The sequence below is a fragment of the Coregonus clupeaformis genome, chromosome 35 (genome assembly GCF_020615455.1).
Source record: "Coregonus clupeaformis isolate EN_2021a chromosome 35, ASM2061545v1, whole genome shotgun sequence".
NCBI lineage: Eukaryota > Metazoa > Chordata > Actinopteri > Salmoniformes > Salmonidae > Coregonus > Coregonus clupeaformis.
Genome location: NC_059226.1, coordinates 30,215,688 through 30,237,566, shown reverse-complemented (window position 1 = coordinate 30,237,566; position 21,879 = coordinate 30,215,688). Strand labels below are relative to the sequence as shown.

General features: G+C 43.6%; 1 protein-coding gene across 1 annotated transcript in view; it reads right to left on the bottom strand.

Annotated features, from left to right (window-relative positions):
• Positions 1 to 20,885, bottom strand: part of LOC121551826 (voltage-dependent calcium channel gamma-2 subunit) — a 78,843-nt gene extending 57,958 nt beyond the window's left edge. Inside the window, exon 1 of the mRNA XM_045210990.1 lies at positions 18,849 to 20,885. Within this exon, the coding sequence (XP_045066925.1) occupies positions 18,849 to 19,074 (226 nt within the window). The 5' untranslated portion in view covers positions 19,075 to 20,885. The remainder of the gene's footprint in view (positions 1 to 18,848) is intronic.
• Between the last annotated feature and the right edge of the window lie 994 nt (positions 20,886 to 21,879).

Sequence of the window (21,879 nt, the reverse complement as noted above, 5' to 3'; positions counted from 1 at the left end):
AATATGGGCTACAGCACGTTTTATATGAAATTAGAAAATGTATCATAAATGTAACATTCTAGACCTACTAGACAGTGAATCCATGTATGTGAGGGGTGGTGTTTGGTATTCAGTCCTTCACTAATAACGAATGCAAAAATAAGTCATCATCAATTACATCGTATAAAATAAATCTCATAAAGACATGGATGGCTGCCAACAGCTTGAGATGGTGAAAGCAAACTGTTAACTGTGTATGATAAAGGCCTGTATGCTATACTTTCAACATGAGCAATTACTCCCTATCCATAATGCATGCATTACACACAAACACACACAAACAGTCATATATGCAAGCACGTATGCCACGGGTGAGAGGGGGCTACATTGTTTTCAGTATAGCACAAAGCTAAATGAATTACTGTTTAGACCTGTTGTCTTTTATAAATCACTCATACATCTCTCATAAATCATACCTCATATATATACCTCAATCTACCTACTGTATGTATATGACTCAAATATATACATGTTACAAACATTAGGCATTATAAACATTAAATCTGTTGGTCTTCCTCACTCGCCTTCTCTCTCCCACTCTTTCTGTCTCTCTATCCTGCTTTCTCCTCTTTCTGCACAGATATGATATGAATCTTTCCCCCTTTTTAATCTTAAATCCCCTTCCCCCTCTCTCACACTGCCTCTCTACCTCTCCATTCCCCTCCCCTTCCCCTCTTTCTCCCCCTCTCAGAAGTGTCTGGTAAAAGATCACTCCCACCAACACAGTGAGAGAGTGAAGAGAGGCGAAGCGTTTCCCCAGGCAAAATAAGTACTTGTCGTTTTGAGTGGAGTGAGAACTGGCAGATGGGGAACACGCTCCCGTTTTGAACGCAGGCTTAAGGTCTAGCTGGGGAAATTTGGTGCAGGTTTCTCAAGGCTGAAGTCTTGAGAGGTGTTCTCTGTACGTGAGACCCCCTGTCACATCTACACACTGTGGTGGTGGAGACAGTACCACCGCTTCAAGCACCAACCCCCAGTCACTAGGCTATGTGCAGGGTAAATGTTATGAAATTAATATTACGTTGGACCAAAATCCTGTCAGAAAAGCCTGGATTTGGAAGTAGCTGAGGGAGATATCCAAATGGTTCTAGGTTACTCCCCTGTCACCCAGGCACTAAATGTTGTATATAAATTATGTTTTAATTTTTATTGTATATAAATGATATGTTTTTTTAAGCATTAAATGGGCAATCTGCAGTTGTTACATCCAGTTTTGGACTGTTAAATTATAGTTTTTCTCAATCACGTACAAGTATTCTTTGGAACTATGTTGTCGGTTTTCAAAACACACTCTGTACCCTTTTGCAAAACAGTAAATGTGTTTTCAGAATGTAGTTCTCAAAAAATAAATACATTCATCAGAACTATTTATTTATCGCAACCATACTTATCTTTTGAGTCCAAACAGATAAAACAGAAAGTTAGTTTTGAAATCCCATTAGATCAATACATTTTCTTTGCAGTCACGAAATCATGATGATCAAAATTGGAAATACAACTATCAAAAGGTTCAGAATTATGAGTAATTACTCTCCTCTCATAAACAGTCCCACTCAAAAGTGTGGACACACCTACTCATTCAAGGGTTTTTCTTTATTTGTACTATTTTCTACATTGTAGAATAATAGTGAAGACATCAAAACTATGAAATAACACATATGGAATCATGTAGTAACCAAAAAAGTGTTAATCAATATATTTTCAAAGTAGCCACCATTTGCCTTGATGACAGCTTTGCACACTCTTGGCATTCTCTCAACCAGCTTCATGAGTTGGTCACCTGGAATGCATTTCAATTAACAGGTGTGCCTTGTTAAAAGTTAATTTGTGGAATTTCTTTCCTTATGCATTTGTGCCAAATAATTGTGTTGTGACAAGGTAGGGGTGGTATTCAGAAGATAGCCCTATTTGGTAAAAGAACAAGTCCATATTATGGCAAGAACAGCTCAAATAAGCAAAGAGAAACGACAGTCCATCATTATTTTAAGACATGAAGGTCAGTCATTCCGTAAAATGTCAAGAACTTTGAAAGTTTCTTCAAATGCAGTCGCAAAAAACATCAAGTGCTATGATGAAATTGGCTCTCATGAGGACCGCCACAGTAAAGGAAGACCCAGAGTTATTAGAGTTCATAAGAGTTAACTGCACCTCAGATTGCAGCCCAAATAAATGCTTCAAGTAACAGACACATCTCAACATCAACTGTTCAGAGGAGACTGCGTGAATCAGGCCTTCATGGTCGAATTGCTGCAAAGAAACCACTACTAAAGGACACCAATAAGAAGAAGAGACTTGCTTGGGCCAAGAAACACGAGCAATGGACATTAGACCGGTGGAAATCTGTCCTTTGGTCTGATGAGTCCAAATTTGAGATTTTTGGTTCCAACCACTGTGTCTTTGTGAGACGCAGAGTAGGTGAACGGATGATCTCTGCATGTGTGGTTCCCACTGTGAAGCATGAAGGAGGAGGTGTGATGGTATATGATATGATATGATATGCCATTTAGCAGACGCTTTTATCCAAAGCGACTTACAGTCATGCGTGCATACATTTTCACGTATGGGTGGTCCCGGGGATCGAACCCACTACCCTGGCGTTACAAGCGCCATGCTCTACCAATTGAGCTACAGAGGACCACATTGAGCTACAGAGGATGGTTAAAACTACTGGTGTGGGGGTGCTTTGCTGGTGACACTGTCTGTGATTTATTTAGAATTCAAGGCACACTTAACCAGCATGGCTACCACAGCATTCTGCAGCGATATGCCATCCCATCTGGTTTGCGCTTGGTGGGACTATTATTTGTTTTTCAACAGGACAATGACCCAAAACACACCTCCAGGCTGTGTAAGGGCTATTTGACCAAGAAGGAGAGTGATGGAGTGCTGCATCAGATGACCTGGCCTCAACAATCACCCGACCTCAACTCAATTGAGATGGTTTGGGATGAGTTGGACCGCAGAGTGAAGGAAAAGCAGCCAACAAGTGCTCAGCATATGTGGGAACTACTTCAAGACTGTTGGAAAAGCATTCCTCATGAAGCTGGTTGAGAGAATGCCAAGAGGGTGCAAAGCTGTCATCAAGGCAAAGGGTGGCTACTTTGAAGAATCTCAAATCTCAAATATATTTTGATTTGTTTAACACTTTTTTAGTTACTACATGATTCCATATGTGTTATTTCATAGTTTTGATGTCTTCACTATTATTCTACAATGTAGAAAATAGTAAAAATAAAGAAAAACCCTTGAATGAGTAGGTGTGTCCAAACTTTTGACTGGTACTGTATATTACACCAAACAGTTTCATACACATCAAATCAAATATGATTCCTGATCAAGAAGAAAATGGAAACTAAGCACATTGTGTGCAGGATTTATTCACCACTGGTATCATCACAATCCAATTACATGTATTCAATACATAGGATTGTCTGCTCATAGGTTTGTAGACTTTCCATCAGCACGCAGAAACACAATCCCCATTAGAAATAAGGACAAGTGAACACAGTGGAGGAACACAACTGATATGAATGTATAGGCCTCAATCCACACCAAAGCAAAGCTCTGTAATGGAAGGTCACAATGTTGGAGAGAGATGATTTAGGAGGAACCCAAAGTTACTTAGAAGTAACTCAACTTCATTCTCTGCATCTCTGCATGCCTGCAATGTTGTAAAATATCATATAAATTAGGCAGTCCCCGTTGCCTAGATCTTTCCCTATAGTGGACCTGTTTTAGGCATACTACTAATAAAGACATTTACAATTTCGTATTTACTGATTGCCGGAAACAGTGAACACATTTGCAACCTTCTGTGATCAAAACACTTTATAGTGAATTTCATGTTCATTGATGAATTCATTGATGACTGTATAGCTTCAGAACATGGTTAAAACTATAATTATGGATGGATGGTCAGTCCTTGCATCCATAGCTCTGTCTATCAGTTTGAGAGTGGTTATATTTCTCAAGCCCCATTCCTCAGGTGTTTATCAAAACAAGTGGCGGGGTTTCACTTCGTTATTGTTTGAACTTTGGAAAAAGACCAAGTACAGTATTGCACCAGCAGCTGTTTAGATCAGGTGTTGAATGTTTGTGTGTGTGGTTGCATGCACACTCGGTGAGATATGCTTACCTGTATGCAGGCAAGTGTATCTATATATATATGCACAGTACATTCAAGTGTGTCTAAGTATTTAATACCCTTCCGTCAAAAAATTTAGATTTAAATCGAAGTCATTGAATTTAAATAATTCCATCAAAATTCCCTTGTTCCTTAAAATTGCATTCCTCAGCAACACTTGTGCAGTTTGGAAGATAAGGTTATTCAGCGTAGATAACAAAGTCTTTGCAGGAGGAAATATTGAGCACTATGGAGTCATGCTAAAATGAAAAATAGCTGTCCTATCAGGTGCATTCAGGTAAGTCTCTACATATTTAACTAATGGTGAGTCTTGGTAAAGATGTGCTTTCGGGCAACTACATTGACATTGTTGAATTGTTAACCAGTTTTCAGCAATGAGCAAGATTATATTCAATACAATAGCTAATTCAAATTCACAAAGCAAAAATGTTTGCTACCTCTGTTTCATTGAAATACCTTGTTGTAAACTGAGCCTTGACAAGTCTGGACCCTGATGGTCAAATTCACTGACAGAAGGGTGTGTGTGTTTGCGCACGTGTGTATGTCTGGTCCAAAAAACCCTCAATTCAAAATGACTAAAGATGTAGCTCCTTATGCCTGTCTCGATCTCTCTAAACGACACACACTCTCTCTCCCTGGCTCATCCTCTCCCCCTTGCTCACGGACTGCCTAAGGCAGAATGATTCATTTGTGGCTATTGATTTCTCTTCCTGAGCTGAAAGTATGTGAGAGAGAGAGAGAGTGAGAGTGTGAGAGAGAGTGGGAGAGAGTGAGAGAGAGTGAGTGAGATAGGGAGAGTGAGAGCATGTGTGAGAGAGACTGAGAGAGAATGAGAGAAAAGTGTGTGTGAGTGTGTGTAAGACAGAGAAAGAGAGTGTGTGTTTGTGTGTGAGAGAGAGGGTGATGGACAGAGAGAGAGTGTGAGAGAGAGAGAGAATCGGTGTGTCTATATGTGAGGGGGAGAGAGAGAGAGAGAGAGAGAGAGAGAGAGAGAGAGAGAGAGAGAGAGAGAGAGAGAGAGAGAGAGAGAGAGAGAGAGAGAGAGAGGGGGAGGGAGGGAGGGAGAGAGAGAGAATAATACATCCAGTATTCAGTGTAGTGCTTCTCTGCAGTTCTTTTTTTCTGATCTTTAATGTAGGAAAAAAAGCCAATGGTTGCAGTCTGGATGCGTCAAACCACCTCCCCTCTGCCTCTCTCTCTCTCTCTCTCTCTCTCTCGCTCTCTCTCTCGCACTCTCTCTCCTTTCCCCTCTCTCTGGCAATTGGCAATTCACTGAGTGTCCACATGTCATCTTCTGCCCTGCTGCAGCGGAAGGGAGAGCGAATGATGAGGAGTAGGGGAGGGAGGGTTAGGGCGGGCAAGATGGCTGGGTGGGTGGAGGAGGGTATTCATCTATTTCCCTGTTTTATTACATCTATGTAAATGTCGCTGGATTTGTGTTTGCTTTCTCCCTCCTTGAGTCCCCAAACACATACAAGACAAGCAGCTTCTCAGACATATCAGTGCTCTCTGATATATCACTCCCTGTCTCTCTCTCTGTCTTTCTTGCTCTTGTTCTTTTTCTATCCCTTTCTCTTTTCTTCTGCCTTCTTTTCTTTTGCCGCTCTGCCTTCAACTGAATCCCCCAACAGTCAGTATGAATCTTTTACAGGGGAATATAATATCGTAATTGGCTGCAATACAGTTTCATTCCTCCTATCGGTGTCTCTGTTCCTCTTTCTGCCCTGACAGTGTTGCTATGAACCCATGACACTGTCTTCTCATCAAAATTTAGCTTGGCAGAGGGAAGCAGGAGCCTTATGACCTGTTCTCTTGTTGTATTCTCCCCTATGGCAAATTTCCCCTAAAAATACAAAGGTACGAGCCTAGGTGCTTGTGTAAAGCTTCGCAGTCGAAACAGTTCGCGCATATATTATGACAAAATGTTGTGACGTTTTTGTTTGTTTTGGTAACCGAAGTCTACACTGCATTGTTGGTGATTGGTCAGCAGTACTACTCATAGGGGATTATTCAATGAAGTGTTTGTTGTCATTCAACAAGAGATTACTAGTTTTCATGCAAATGTTTTCATTTGAGAAATACTGCACCAAACATCTTAGTTAGATGTAACATTGCACAACTAAAGCATTGTTCACACTGCAGGCATTAATGCTCAAATCATTTTTGTTTTTTAAATCCATTTTGGAATACTGACTGTCCAAACAGCAAGTTATAAGTGACCGAATTCGATTTGTGTGTGTTCAGACAGCAGTCATTTGCTGACATGGCTACGCTCATTGTCATCTCTGTTTGTTACACACAGCTTATCTTCTAAACACAGAGGGCAAACAGCACTAGCACCAACGTTGACCAAAATCATACAGACATAAGGAAATGATGCTAGCAAAAGGCTAGCGCTAGCAGTGTCGGGTTAGCATTAGCATTAGAGCAGAAACGTAGTCTAGTGATTGTCAGCCTTTAGCCCGGGGGGCAATGGTAAGGCTGTGTGTGATCTCTACTTAATTTACTTGATTAATCATTTTAATTAGGCCTCTGGGTAACACTTCCTGTGTGTGAAAACCCTCCACATAGTATAAGCACATTGAATCATAATAATAATAAGCTATAGGGAATTGTTTTAAGAAGGTCATACCAAGGATAATTTAGCTATTTGATTTTAAGACCCCTTGAAGTATAACCAAATATACAGCTCTGGAAAAAATTAAGAGACCACTGCAAATTGTTCTTAAATCAGCATCTCTACATGTATGACAGCCATTCCATTCCAGTGTCTGTTGAATTCCAACACAGGCACACCTCATTCTACTGAATTAGGTACTGATTAGGTGATCACCTGAACCAAATCTTATTTAACGAGGAAAAGTATAAAAACCACTGCTGTGGTCATCACTATCCTCTTGCAATAGGACCAGCTGGATGGCAAAAACAGTGCTAATAGTACCTCAAAAGTAATATTAATAAAAAAATAACTATTGACCATGCCAAAAGAGTTGAAAAGGAGAGTTTTGAGTGAGGAAAAGAAGGGTTCAATTCTGGCTTTACTGGCAGAGGGATACAGTGAGCGTCAGGTTGCTTCCATCCTTAAAATTTCAAAGACGGCGATTCATAAGAACAAGGTCAAGCAGCAGACATTGGGGACAACAAAGCTACAGACCGGCAGAGGGCGAAAACGACTCTCTACTGACCGGGATGACCGCCAACTAATTCGAATGTCACTCAACAACCATAGGATGACATCAAGTGACGTACAAAAAGAATGGCAAACGGCAGCTGGGGTGAAGTGCACGGCGAGGATGGTTCGAAACAGGCTCCTAGGGGCAGGGCCGAAGTCGTGCAAAGCTAGAAAAAAGCCCTTCATCAATGAGAAGCAAAGAAAAGCCAGGCTGAGGTTTGCAAAAGACCATAAGGATTAGACCGTAGAGGACTGGAGTAAGGTCATCTTCTCTGATGAGTCCAATTTTCAGCTTTGCCCAACACCTGGTCGTCTAATGGTTAGACGGAGACCTGGAGAGGCCTACAAGCCATAGTGTCTCGCACCCACTGTGAAATTTGGTGGAGGATCGGTGATGATCTGTGGGTGCTTCAACAAGGCTGGAATCGGGCAGATTTGTCTTTGTGAAGGACGCATGAATCAAGCCACATACAAGGTTGTCCTGGAAGAAAACTTGCTTCCTTTTGCTCTGACATTGTTCCCCAACTCTGAGGATTGGTTTTTCCAGCAGGACAATGCGCCATGCCACACAGCCAGGTCATTCAAGGTGTGGATGGAGGACCACCAGATCAAGACCCTGTCATGGCCAGCCCAATCTCCAGACCTGAACCCCATTGAAAACTTCTGGAATGTGATCAAGAGGAAGATGGATGGTCACAAGCCATCAAACAAAGCCGAGCTGCTTGAATTTTTGAGCCAGGAGTGGCATAAAGTCACCCAACATCAATGTGAAAGACTGGTGGAGAGCATGCCAAGACGCATGAAAGCTGTGATTGAAAATCAGGGTTGTTCCACCAAATATTGATTTCTGAACTTATTTTCTTTGCATTATTCGAGGTCTGACAACACTGCATCTTTTTTGTTATTTTGACCAGTTGTCATTTTCTGCAAATAAATGCTCTAAATGACAATATTTTTATTTGGAATTTGGGAGAAATGTTGTCAGTAGTTTATAGAATAAAACAAAAATGTTAATTTCACCCAAACACAAACCTATAAATAGTAAAACCAGAGAAACGTATATATTTTGGCAGTGGTCTCTTAATGTTTTCCAGAGTTGTATATATGAAAAATTATTTGATGAACATTTTAATTTGCCCTTACTGCTATTATCCCAAACAAACGCATTGAATAACAGATTCACTACATGGAACAAATGATAGTCCCCAAAAAAAATCTAAATGAAGTTTGTTCTGAAGTGTCTGTCCTATATCTGAGAGATATAAGAAAGATCATGAACATTTACATTTTTTATTTTAAACAGTCTCTATATACAGTATACTGTTCTTCCATTACTTTTTTCAACTGATACTGGGTGACCTTCAGATGAGTGTTGTGAGCGTCCTAGATGAAATCAACCAACATGTACGTGTTCGTGAGAGTCTCACCTTTCTACTGTAGACACACATGACAACGGCTAACTTGGTTACAGGGTTGCCATAGGATGTCACTCCTACACAGATACAGTGAGCCAGTGAGCTATTCAGTCAGTTGTGTGAGTGATACACACAGTAGACATTGTCAGTAGCAGACACTGAGGCCGCCAGTAATACAGTGTTGTGTTCTGACCCTTTGTCTGCCAGCTGCCGCGGAGCTCTCCAGCAAGTTTTGCTGCTGTCTTCACAAAGCCAGGCTCCTTATAGCCCATCATCGCAACTTACCTTCATTTTGATACAATATGTTCCTTTTTGACTTGTGCAACCCCATGTGACAAGCAGGTCTGGGGTATGGTGGTTACAGCACCATTAGGCTGGTTCAAGTACAAACTTCTGTATTTCTCCCTCTTTGTATGCATGTGTGTTTCAGGTATGTGTGTCAGTAAGAGTGTGGTGCACACTTGCTGTGATAGTGAGGAATCCTTCTTACCCTGGTTGTGAATATGTGTGTGTATGTGTGTTATGGCACAGGAGCAGTCCATGTGCACGATGTTGTGATCATGAGAGACTCCCTGTCCTGGAAAGCGATCTGAGAGAGCAAAGCAAAGCCACGCTGCTCCCCATAAAAAATCTATACTGTTCCTTACTGCACTCAGAGACACACAGACAATGAGCAAACACACACACACACACACACACACACACACAAACACAAACACACAAAGGAGTGGGTCAGAAGGGGTCAAATGTGATGGGCTGGACAGGAAGTGTTGCATCATCTTCCTCTGTGACTTAGCAGGGTCTTATCCCCAGCTACATCAATATGTCGCAATGATAACAGTAGCACCTTCATTTTGACAAACTCCCTGATTCGACCTGATCTGGAGATTACTGTAGCATTGTCTTTTTATCTTCAGGAAAATCAGATGCGTCGTCAGCATTTTGGCAAAGGCTGTGGCTAAGCTTCAGAGTCAGGGCGCATACATTATCCCTCCATAGACATGAATAATCGAGTGTCAGCGCTACCTGACACCAGGTTTACATCATTTCCTGTAGGGAACATATTACATCATCAGCCTTCAGATTAACCGCCCGACTCACTCCATCACTGCTAAAGCTATAATTCACAGGTAAGATAAAAGGTGTGACAGATTCATTCTGAAATAACATTGAGTGTAACTTACACAAGGTTTGTGTAGGTTAGAATGGGATGGCTTTAATAATGTTTTTCTGTTTAAAAATAAATACATATTTGCATTGCATAATTATAAATAGGCCTTTTTTTCAACCAATAATCAAATGTTCAGCAATCTCCCTTTGACCTTGTCAACACCATTACTCCCATTCAAGTCAGCCCGGTGACATCAGCACCTTCCATTTTTTTTCTTAGCTTGGAGCAGTTTCTGATGCTCTCATTTGATAGATAGAGTCTCATTACAAGTGTTTGTTTTCCCAACAGCACCATTTGCTGTGACAGTAAAAACTCACTCTGGAGTGCAGTAAACAGGACCATCTGAGCAGCCCCACACGCACGCGCTCGAGTACACACACACACACACACACACACACACACACACACACACACACACACACACACACACACACACACACACACACACACACACACACACACACACACACACACACACACACACACACACACACACACACACACACACACACACACACACACACACACACACACACACACACACACACACACACACACACAGTGGGCAGTCCCATCTTTGGAGACTGACACACAGTCAGAGCACAGGCCATACAAACATGGCCACCGACATCCCTAAAAGGAGGTAAGGCACAGAAGACATTCAGTCAGTGTGCTGTGAGAAAGATTTCCATTTGCCTTTGCAACCTCAAATTGTACTTGTCAATAACGTTGTAAAAATGTGACATTACTCTCTCTGACCCGGGTCGATTGACAATGGTAAAAGAAACGAGGGGCACAGGTGAGTACAACAAAATCATTACTCTGTCTGCCCTGCAGTCAGGACTCAACTCTTTAGCTGTGCAGAAATCCAATACCCTCAAAACTCTGCACAGCTCATATTACAACTCTGTCTAACTCCATTGTATTGTTATACGTAAAACACATTGATTGCAGACTATATGAAACTGGAGTTACACTATCTACAGTAGATATACCTAAATATCCTGAAAGTGCACTTCACACACATTGCCCACTTATCCCCTTTGCCATCTAACAGTATATCATCACTACATCCTCCCTTGATGTGCCCGTTTATATTGCATGTCTCTAACGTCTCCGCTGCCCTCTGCCCTATATCTCATCCTGGTCCATCTGCCACAGTTCCCTCTGGAGCTGCTGTTAGCCCCCTTCTCTGTCCTCCACCATGCCCTGGTCTATGCCTGCATGGCCACCCCTGTCCCTGCCACTCTCCTCCTTGCCCAGCTCAGAGTAGCTCTGGCTCTGCCTTGGCCTGGGCTCACTCCCTCAGACTCCTGGACCAGGCAGGGAGTGGAGCTGTCAGCACCTTTCCCACTAGGTGCTAAGAGGGCTCTACAGAGGTGGGAACATCTCAGTCCCCTCTCCCCAGCAACACTGAGAGCCTGCTGGGCTAGGGCTGGAGTCGTAACCCCGTGAAGGACCGGGGCCTTGGTCCTACTGGATCCAGGTGCAGGTGCAGGCTCACCTCACACCCCATGCAGTATGGCAGGGGGTTGGGGAGCAGACAGATTCTACCCACTCCCCACCCCCACTCTCCGGGATGATGCAGTGTGTTTGGGCTCCGCGCTGACACGAAGCAAATACGGTGTAATAGATGGCAAATGAACTGCACTGTGGACACAACCAATTAATCAAAAGGCAGATTGCTGTAGTTTCTCCTCACTATCGCAGGAAAAAGGAGTGGATCTCACCTCCTTAAAATGAATGGATTGTATCTGAGGTTAATTATTATTTACTATGGGTTCTCTTTGGGAGATTTCCACTGCTTAAGAAAATGGCTGCCGATGTGGAACCAAGGTAAGAGACTACTGTGTTGTTAGGACCAGTGAACAGCCTAATGTTTACACTTCCAATGAAATTACACTATTTATTTGTGCCTGTGACCATACAATATCCTGCCAGGATACATTCATTTATTTCAGTCTCATCTCACTGTCTCTGGTGTCAGTGCATCACATGTATTTTCATCCAGTTTGTGTAATGTAACAGTCAGCTGTAATCGGTACAATAACTTCTGTTGGCAGCCAGAGTCCAGTGACCCCTGTCCATTCAGTAGTGTTACAGAAACTAGCCCAGGGTATGACTGGCCCAGGGTATGACTGGCACAGGGTATGACTGGCCCAGAGTATGACTGGCCCAGGGTATGACTGGCCCAGGGTATGACTGTCAAAGAGTATGACTGGCCCAGGGTATGTCTGTCAAAGCGTATGACTGGCCCAGGGTATGACTGTCAAAGCGTATGACTGGCCCAGGGTATGATGACTGGCCCAGGGTATGACTGGCCCAGGGAATGACTGGCCCAGAGTATGACTGGCCCAGGGTATGATGACTGGCCCAGGGTATGATGACTGGCCCAGGGTATGACTGGCCCAGTGTATGACTGGCCCAGAGTATGACTGGCCCAGGGTATGACTGTCAAAGAGTATGACTGGCCCAGGGTATGACTAGCCCAGGGTATGACTGTCAAAGCGTATGACTGGCCCAGGGTATGACTAGCCCAGGGTATGACTGTCAAAGCGTATGACTGGCCCAGGGTATGACTGGCCCAGGGTATGATGACTGGCCCAGGGTATGACTGGCCCAGAGTATGACTGGCCCAGGGTATGACTGGCCCAGGGTATGATGACTGGCCCAGGGTATGACTGGCCCAGAGTATGACTGGCCCAGGGTATGATGACTGGCCCAGGGTATGATGACTGGCCCAGGGTATGACTGGCCCAGGGTATGATGACTGGCCCAGGGTATGACTGGCCCAGCTGCCCAGCCCATGTGCACTATTGATTTGTTCCCTGGCCATGTAGGATAAAGATAGACTCCCCCTCAACACAACTGACTGCAGCTAAAAATAACATGTGTAAATCAAGGCTAGAGCCACACACACACACACACACACACACACACACACACACACACACGAGTTTCAGGGACTGGAGGGGACTGGTGTAATTATCATGTGGTGACCCGGACGCCGTCCCCTCTTTGACACGTGTCCTTTTTTCTAATTTACGACCGGCCCTCTCGTTCAGTGGAGCAGGGGGACTCTTACACGCTGAGCGGGCAGGCGGGCGTACAGGCGGGCGGCTTTTATGGGACAGGGCCACCAAAGTTTACAGCATGTCTCCCATCGATCAAAGCCATCAGTGCCATTAATCATACCCTAAACCAATTACTATGGCATCTCCCCCTCCATAGCCCATCACACAACACAGGCACATGGAGGAGATGGAGATGAGGAATATGCTGCTTCACATCGCTGCCAAGCCAGGAGAGGCCTTCTCTGACAGGTACAGTAAGCTAAGTGTGGGGGAGGGGAGATTCAGAATAGCACAGAGACTCCTACATACTACACACCTCCACTATACTGGAGCATAGAATGAGAATGAGGAAACCAGATAGGAAACTGATATAACCTTCGCTGTACTAAAGCATGTTATAACGCCAGAAAGGATGGGCTTAGTGATTGACCTCCAGATGACCAGAACACTGCAACAGCATATCAGACTGTACTGAACCATAATCACTCCCACTATTCACTCTCTCTCCAATAAGAGGAAACCCCAAGGCAATGTACAGTACATTTGGAGGAGTAGAATTACAGTACATGGCCATCTCCACAGTGGGACAATGACAGACAGACTGACAACACAGACACTGTACTTCTGTAATGAAGGTGATTGAGTCTCACAGCCCCATCCAGTAATGACTGTACTGTAATAATCAGGCCTTAGTGGGCAATAGAGTGGGCCAGCGTACAGACCAATAAAACAGTCCAGACCAGTAGTGTCTGTCTGCAGTCCCAGCAGAGCAGAGCAGAGCTACTGTAGCCACAGTGGCAGACAGGTCAGAGCTAAATGAATCCCATCTATCTCTGGACTCTGGGAGAGGTGACAGTGCAATAGAGCCCAGTCACTTTACTCAGCTGAGATAGCAGCTGAGTGGAGGGATGTGACTGGGGCAGATGTCATTCCACAACCCTCCGAGTGTGGATAGCCAGTCCACTGAAACACTAAGGGAGGGATTGTCCATGAACCACTATTGCCCCTACCTCAACAAGTGGTTGAAGACCAGACCACTCTGAATTGCCACGGATGTAGTACTCTGTATTCAACTTCATACAGCCATCCAGTACTCTGGTGTGTGTGGCTGCGCTTGGATTCCTTGATGGAGATAATGCGGGCATGTAATCCTGCCCATGCAGCTGGTGTACAGTGGAGCTGTGTCATAATACAGCCTAATGCCACTTTAGAGTCGGGTCATTAGCCTGTGTGGGCATGTGCCAGCCGGAGTAATCCTTATCTGATTGGACTATGAGACTAATCCTGCTCTGGAGCACCGGCACTGCCCAGCCCAATGATCTCTGCACTATCTCTCATTCTCTGTCTCTCTCACACACACATACTGAATATATACACACGCATGTACGCACACACGCGTGTAAACATTCACACGCACACCCACACACACACAGACACACACAGACACACACACACACACACACACACACACACAAACGTGTGTACACACACACACACACACACACAAACAAGTGCTCAGGCTCAAACACACATACACCAACAAAAACATACGCATGGAGAAAACACTAGTAGATTACTCCCACATCTGTGTTAAAAAATGCATGAATGTCAATGCCACACCCACAAACTCATAAGATACAGTGCATGTACCATAAGATACAGTGCATGTACACACACACTGGTATATTCTCAAGATGATTGACAGGAAGGAACCGAGGGAGGCCACACGAACAAGTCCTGGAGTTTGGTCATTCATTTCCCCAACCATCCTACATACATTCTCTTCAGCACCAGTCCATTTCCAGAACTGAGAAACCAGGAAAGGATACCAAGTGGGTGAATTTCACGCTTTTTTTTTTCATGCAGAGTAAAGCTGGCCCCCATATATTCTCATTCATATGGCATCACAAAGCTTTGGACTACTCTTACAAACGGCATTGAGGTCGCAAACAAAGCACATGTATTCCATCTATTGTTGATAGTCCTTCATGGAAAACGGCTCTGCCAGTGAACCCAGAGGCAGGGGTGTGAATTATTGGTCTTGCTGAAGAACACAACTCATATAACAGGTGATAGGAAAAAAGGGGGGGAACACTGCCACCAAAGTGGCCCTCTTTTGTCAAAGCATTTTCTCCCATCCTCTTTTGCACCTCCTGCCTGCCCCCCCCTTCTCCCTTCCTCCGTTTCTCCTCCTATAGCCGAGGCAGAGGGGGGGTGCTGTAATGAAGATGAATAGGGCAGATTAGCGTGGAGCGAGGCGTGGCGGTGTGCTATACCTGGCTGTGAGGAGAGGAGGCTGCGCCGACCAACGCGGATGCTCCGGTAGGCAGTCGCCCAGCCCAGACAGGATGGAGCAGTGTCCCCCCCTCCCTCTGGGGCCCAATCCATCAGCACCACGCATGTTTACCGTATGCTTAACACACACACACACACAGAACATAGCCCCAGATGAATCCCCCCACCTCTTCCCCTTTGTATGGCTCTGCCTCAGTATGGCAATAATACACAGACTAGTTTGCACAGTCTTCCAAAGCATAGGCCAGTCTTACTGCCAGTATAACTGCTAGTATAACTGGGTGCTAGTGTATTAGGGTGACTATGACAATAGAGGCTCCAAAGGATTTAATTCTGTGTTTAAAATGTAGTCTTGGATATTTATTTCTCACTATAGAAGAGGCATTTTGTATTTTATTGGGGTCCCCAATTACTCTTCCTGGGTTTCCAAACAGGAAACAAAACAACAAATAAAATACCTAAAATACATAATATAATATACATAATCCTCCTGTTGGTAGAGCATGGGTTGTGGGTTCGATTCCCTTGGGGACCAGTACAAAAAAGTATGAAAATGTATATACACTACTGTAAGTCACTCTGGATAAGAGTGTCTGCTAAATGACTAACATGTAAATGTGAATAATATACATAATATACATAACACTACATAATATTAAATAACCTCCTTCCTCTAACTCACGCTTCAGAAACAGGAGATGAATCCTGCCCTATAAGCCGTTCCGGCTCGCACAAGGCCACCCACCTACATAATACAATATACTGTATAATACAGCGCAAATTACAATACAAAATATATAAACATGGCTGCGTCTCATTTGATGTGAATGAGTGAAGCAAGCATAGAAATGTGGTGATGCTGAACTCTAATCTTTGACCTTCTTCGTGATAGACTGTGTTACTCCTGTTAGAGGTTGTTTGCCCAAATAGTAGGCCAGGGGTACATAGTTGCCAAATCTTGTGGAGGGCTCTTTGCTGATAGCACACATCTTTTGGTTTCTCTGATATCAGGAAAATTGAATCAAACACTGTAACAGATCAAGGGACATTCATATGAACCAGCTCCAAGGGCAACTGTGAGATTTCACAAATGAATCCCATGCTTTGGCGATGGCATATGCTATTGCATTTTCAGTATGACTGATAGTACAGGCGACTAGTGAAAACAAGTGTAAATCTACTAAATCTATATGAGCCATATTTTACGGAACCATCGAAGAGCTCCACTCTCATTCCAGTGCTGGAGACCGAAAAGGACCTGAATGTTCACAGGAGAGCGAGATCAGTGAGAAGTGCATCTACCTTTACACAAACACGCACACATGCATAAACACCCCCACACACGTACATACATGCACACACACACACACACACACAGCCTATACGGTTACTTTCTCATGGGTGAGGCTATGTATGGTATTACAGTGACTGGAGTGAGCAGTAGAGTGGTAGATGGATGTGTGGGTATTCCCCTCTGTGATCAGGGGCTCTCCTCTCCAGGAGCTGATTAAACAAACACAACCCCTCGCCCACCTGGGCCCACAACATGAGCTGTATGAGTGGGCCAGAGCTGGGCTACAGCAAATCACTGTCTGCATTGTCAGTTGTGATACAGACAGGATGCATCATCATCCATCGCAACAAGGTAGCTACCAATATATGAGACATAAGGTGTGGGATGATGATGTTCCACTTGATTTCAGCATTGGCATGAACCTCTACATGCTGTAGTTACAGTATCCACCTGAGATGGCAGACAGAGCAGCACCACACCTGGTCTGCAGCAGGAGCTTCTTGTGGCTGAGCTGCTGCTTATACTCCACTGCAGCTGCACCCGGCTCTGTAGTTTACTTCCTATTTTTCAATATCCCAGATTTCGGAATAAATTGTGCTAATTACCCATGAATAAATTTACCCGATTGCGTTTTTTTAAAGCCCAATTTCCACAGCAGGAAGTCGTTTGAATTGGTATTCAAATGAATCTGACCTCGATGTGTAAATGCGATGGTGCCGTTCTCCGCTTCCTCCCCTCATCAAGGCCTGAGACCATTCATGAATCGCAAATTACAAATCAGTGTTTATTTCCTGCCATTTTGATCACTGATTCAAAGGAGGGCGGCTGTTATCTTGCCACAAAAGAGAAGCTGCGGCATATGGGCTTTGTAATTGTAATTTACCTTGTGCCAAGGATAGGAGATTTTGGTCAGGTCTGGACTATGTACAATTGTCTGTTAATTAGATAACGGCCTGACTAAGGCAAAGGCCAGTCACATCACACCACTGATTTTCTCCACCTTCACAGAAAAGTGTGAATTTTCAACAGAGGTTAAAAATCGAAGACTTTGAAAACCTCTCCACATCTGTAGTTAACCTAATGCCCCTCCCACTGTATATCCTGGCTAGCACAGGAGAACAGATGCAGAGAGCCGCCCTGACAGATGTGGCCAACGTCAGCCATCCTACCTTGGTCAAAATCACCCAGTGATGTCGATGAAGAAATTAACATACAACAGTACTTTCATTGTCCAGGAAACTCTCAAAATAAAATGTCTTTGTAATTTCCAATTTTGTAATACATTTTTGCCATTGTGAATTTAACATGCCAAAAAACACATAACTTTATTCTGTGCAAACATTCACATTTTTAAGAGTTCAAATCATCAGATCTTTACAGTTGAGTGGCACTGACATTATTTTCATAAACCACTTCCTGGGGCTGACTTCACCTCAGGCTGTTAGAGCAGAGATCTGACCTGAGACTGACTGCTTACTGCTTGTCACATGACAGAGGAGTGTGCAGAAAGACAGGAGGCCTGTGCGAATCTCTCTGCTAAGAAGATGAGCAGATGTGTAACGCTGCGTGACCTCACAAGGTTACACTGCCACGCTCAAAGTCAGCATCCGACGCCTCCGCCGGTGCATGACAGGAAACAAGACGCCGGTGTGTGTCAAGTCAAGACGTGGGAGGTGGTCTTGAACCTGCGCTTGAGAGGTGACTGCGTTTGACACCTCGGAAAATACTAAGCACAGCCAGTTCAAAGGGTAAATGACAAGCACTGTTATGGCACCCCATCATCCCGGGGTCAAAGGTGGGGTCAGGATGGAAATAGACCTTTGACAGGAATGGATGACTCTCTGTTGCTGTTGTGCATTAGTCATTTTCATATGTTATCACAATTAGAAATTTTTGAAAAATGGTGCTGTTTTGAACAATTGAATCGACTGGTGGCAAAGAACGTAGAAAGTCATGTTTTGAAGGTGTCACTTGGGGATTGTGTATAGGCCTAAGAGGTGTGAAATGGAGGGTTCTTACAGTAGTTTATTGGCCCAATTCTGTGTCTGATACACTGTATGGGGCTTAAGCTAAACCTGATCCACATGGCATATGTCAGTAGAAAAGCAAAGGAAGGGATAAAAGTTATAACGTCAACGAGTGGGATAGGTCTTGCTACATGTAGCTACAGGTTAAAATGTAATCACTATGGTATACTGACATGGAGGAAATAAAGTGACTGCAAAACGCATGTGGCTCACTTACCTTCTAAGCAACACGTCCTCCACAATCCCGAATGGGTCATCACCTCTTCGTTCTTCTTGCTGGTCTCGTTATCGCTGACCGACTTTGACTTGCACGTGCCGCGCGAGTACAGCCAGTAGTCCGTGCCTACCGCGATGGTCATGAGACTGAAGGCGGCAAATGCGCCCACAGTGGTCAATAGCATCTGAACTCCGCGGTCAAACAGACCCATATTTCCGCATTCCATGAAAGGGGGACCCCCTTTCCTCTTTATATATAGGAAATAAATATTTGAAAATTTACGGGACCAAACCAAACTAAAAAAATGGGATATATTTGAGCGAAAGGAGGGGGAAGGAGGTGGATGCGGTAGGAACTTTATGGTTGCGTTTGGGTGAGGACTGACTAAGAGAAATTGGGTTTCCTTTTAGGGTAGTTTGGGGAGGAGGACGCAGTGTCTCTCTCCCCAGATGTGTTCTTACTAAATGTTACCCCAAAATATAAGAATTATGGACAAGGTAATGGCCTCTAAAATGGACTATACCGTCAACTGTTATCCCTATAACTACAACTAGCCTACACTTGCAGTTGTAGCATAAACCTACTAATGTAAAGATAATATTATGTATAATATACAATCACAGTAAGTGATAAGTAGAGAGAGACTTTAATATTTTTGGAATAAGGGGATAGTCTCAATCAAAATTCAGTAGGCTATTACGCTTTGAGACTAGCTTTTGTCTCGTGCTTTACAGTGTAGCACTTAACACATGTAGATCGCTGGCAACTGTTTCTTGATGTGCAAGGTTTGCAGATAAGTACTGTTCTATGGATAGCACTGAATTAATATGAGCTCAAATGGATGAAGAGAAGAGGGTGGGGGTGGTGTTAGAGTAATGGTAGGTTTACAACAATTCTGCCTGGCAAGTCAATATGTCTCTTAGATGCGAAATTAATTACAATTATTGTTGTCATATAATCCTGAATTTCTATATATTTTATGTTTAATTATGTTTGAATAACCCTACGTTAGGGCTATTCTAGTCAAGAGGGAAAAGCAAGGAGAGAAACAGGGACGGGAAATGAAGGACATATATCATAATAAGAAGAACATATTTAAATAAATGGACAATTCAAGTCCAGTAGAAACAAACGAAAATAATCCTGGGGTCTATATTATATAAGAAAGTAAAATACTATAGGGCTTGCATCAATTTGATAAATCAACCAACAATGGAATGAAGAAATCAAGCCCAATGAATTAATGAATTAATTAGTAAAGAAACAGATAAATCAAGTCGAAAACAAATTAAACAAGCGCTAGATTTCCTTTTTCCAAAAATTCTGATCCCCAGTTTCCATATGTAGCCTTTAGCTCTTTGAAGGTTTCCGCCGAAAATGGGGATCTGCGGTTGGAAGGGGTGCCGTCGACGATCCGGAGAGAGCGTGGTGCATCCAGCAAGGCAAGCCGACCATTACTCGACATAGAGCCGGGAAGAGGAGAACGAGGAGGTGGGGATGCCGCCGGAACTGATCCCTTTTAGTACCACTGTTAATGGTGTTTTTACTTGGGTATCCAAATTCACGGTTGTATCACACCCAGAACCGGAACCAGAACCTTCCCACTTGCATAGCCCTTGCGCAATGTAAATCGAAAATAATCTGATAGAAAACTCAGTTGCAAATCAAAGCAAAAAACTACAATAAATGTTCCAATCCTTGTTCCTTCCCTTGTTCGTTTAGATGATAGCGGAGGTTTTTTTCTGAGGGTGTAGGAGTGTGAAGCTGGGCTAGAAAAATATTACACAACCGGAGGAAGAGACCGACTGCACGCCACGCCGAACCAACAGCACAGATCCACAGAGCGGTTGAGAGGGGCGCAGATTGGAATCCGTATATTCTGGATGTCAATGTCAGCGCTATGCATTTAATTGAGGTTTTCTCCTCTAGGACGATGGTTTATGTCAGTGTTTGAATGCTGATTGTAATGCTGTAGATTATGAGTATATTTTCTTCCCACACTGACAGATGCTGTGCTCTGGTTTTAGTAGGCTACAGTGCTCGTCCACCGATGCTGGAAAGATAGCCTATTAAATATTTTAATTCCATTTCTGGAGTGGAGGGAGGGGTGAGTAGGGGGTGCGGGGGTGGCGGGCTGGTTTTCTGTGTGTGTGTGTGTGTGTGTGTGTGTGTGAACAGAGGGGGGTGGGGTTAGTTAGAACTGGCTGAAGGATTACAGAGAAATGTATTTTATATTTATGCTTTAGCATTATAAGCACTGACGTGTTTTGGGTTATTGCCACCTCAGGTTTTTATGGTAGCCTATTCATGGCGCTCCTAATGCTCCTAAAATAACCCCCCAAAATGATTTATTGGATTGAGTCTGAATTGCGTGACTCCACTCTTTTTCGTGCTCACTTGGTTTTGACTTTGGGTGCCAATTTTTCTCATTTTACATCCCACACTTTTAGTGCAGCTGTTGTTTCTCTCCCTCTATCATAATTAGTTTAATTACCAAATAACATGTCCATATTTTGACGCAGGGCAGCCTTATGAGATGCAATCAATCGCTTTTGGGCTGTTCTCAGACTTGGCCATTTGGATCCAAACAATCAAGGTGTCGCTTATAATTGCAAATACATCTGATTTATTAGCTCCTGCCACAGCCAGCAAAATATTTTCTCGGTCCTATACATGTAATTACTCCATGCACCTTCAATGCAATAACTCTGAATAAGGAAATAAGCAGTAAGAAGCCATAGAAACGCGCGGGGGTTGTCCGCCACTGCTCTTGAACGTGTGGTCCAGTCTCATGGTGCTGAAAGGACAGCTCCCTCCGCGCGCTGTAAACGTCGTTCAGTGTTCAGTAGCTTGTCTCCCCCTATCTTTCATGCGCCGCACCTGCAATTGAGCGTTTAATCCCAACAGCTATAGCGAGAACTACGGAAGTCCAGAGAGAACATATGAATAAAACAACAATTCCCTCCTTTTGTGGAGATCACGAAATAATAGTATTTTGATCATGACATAACAAAAGTTGTTTTGTCGAGAT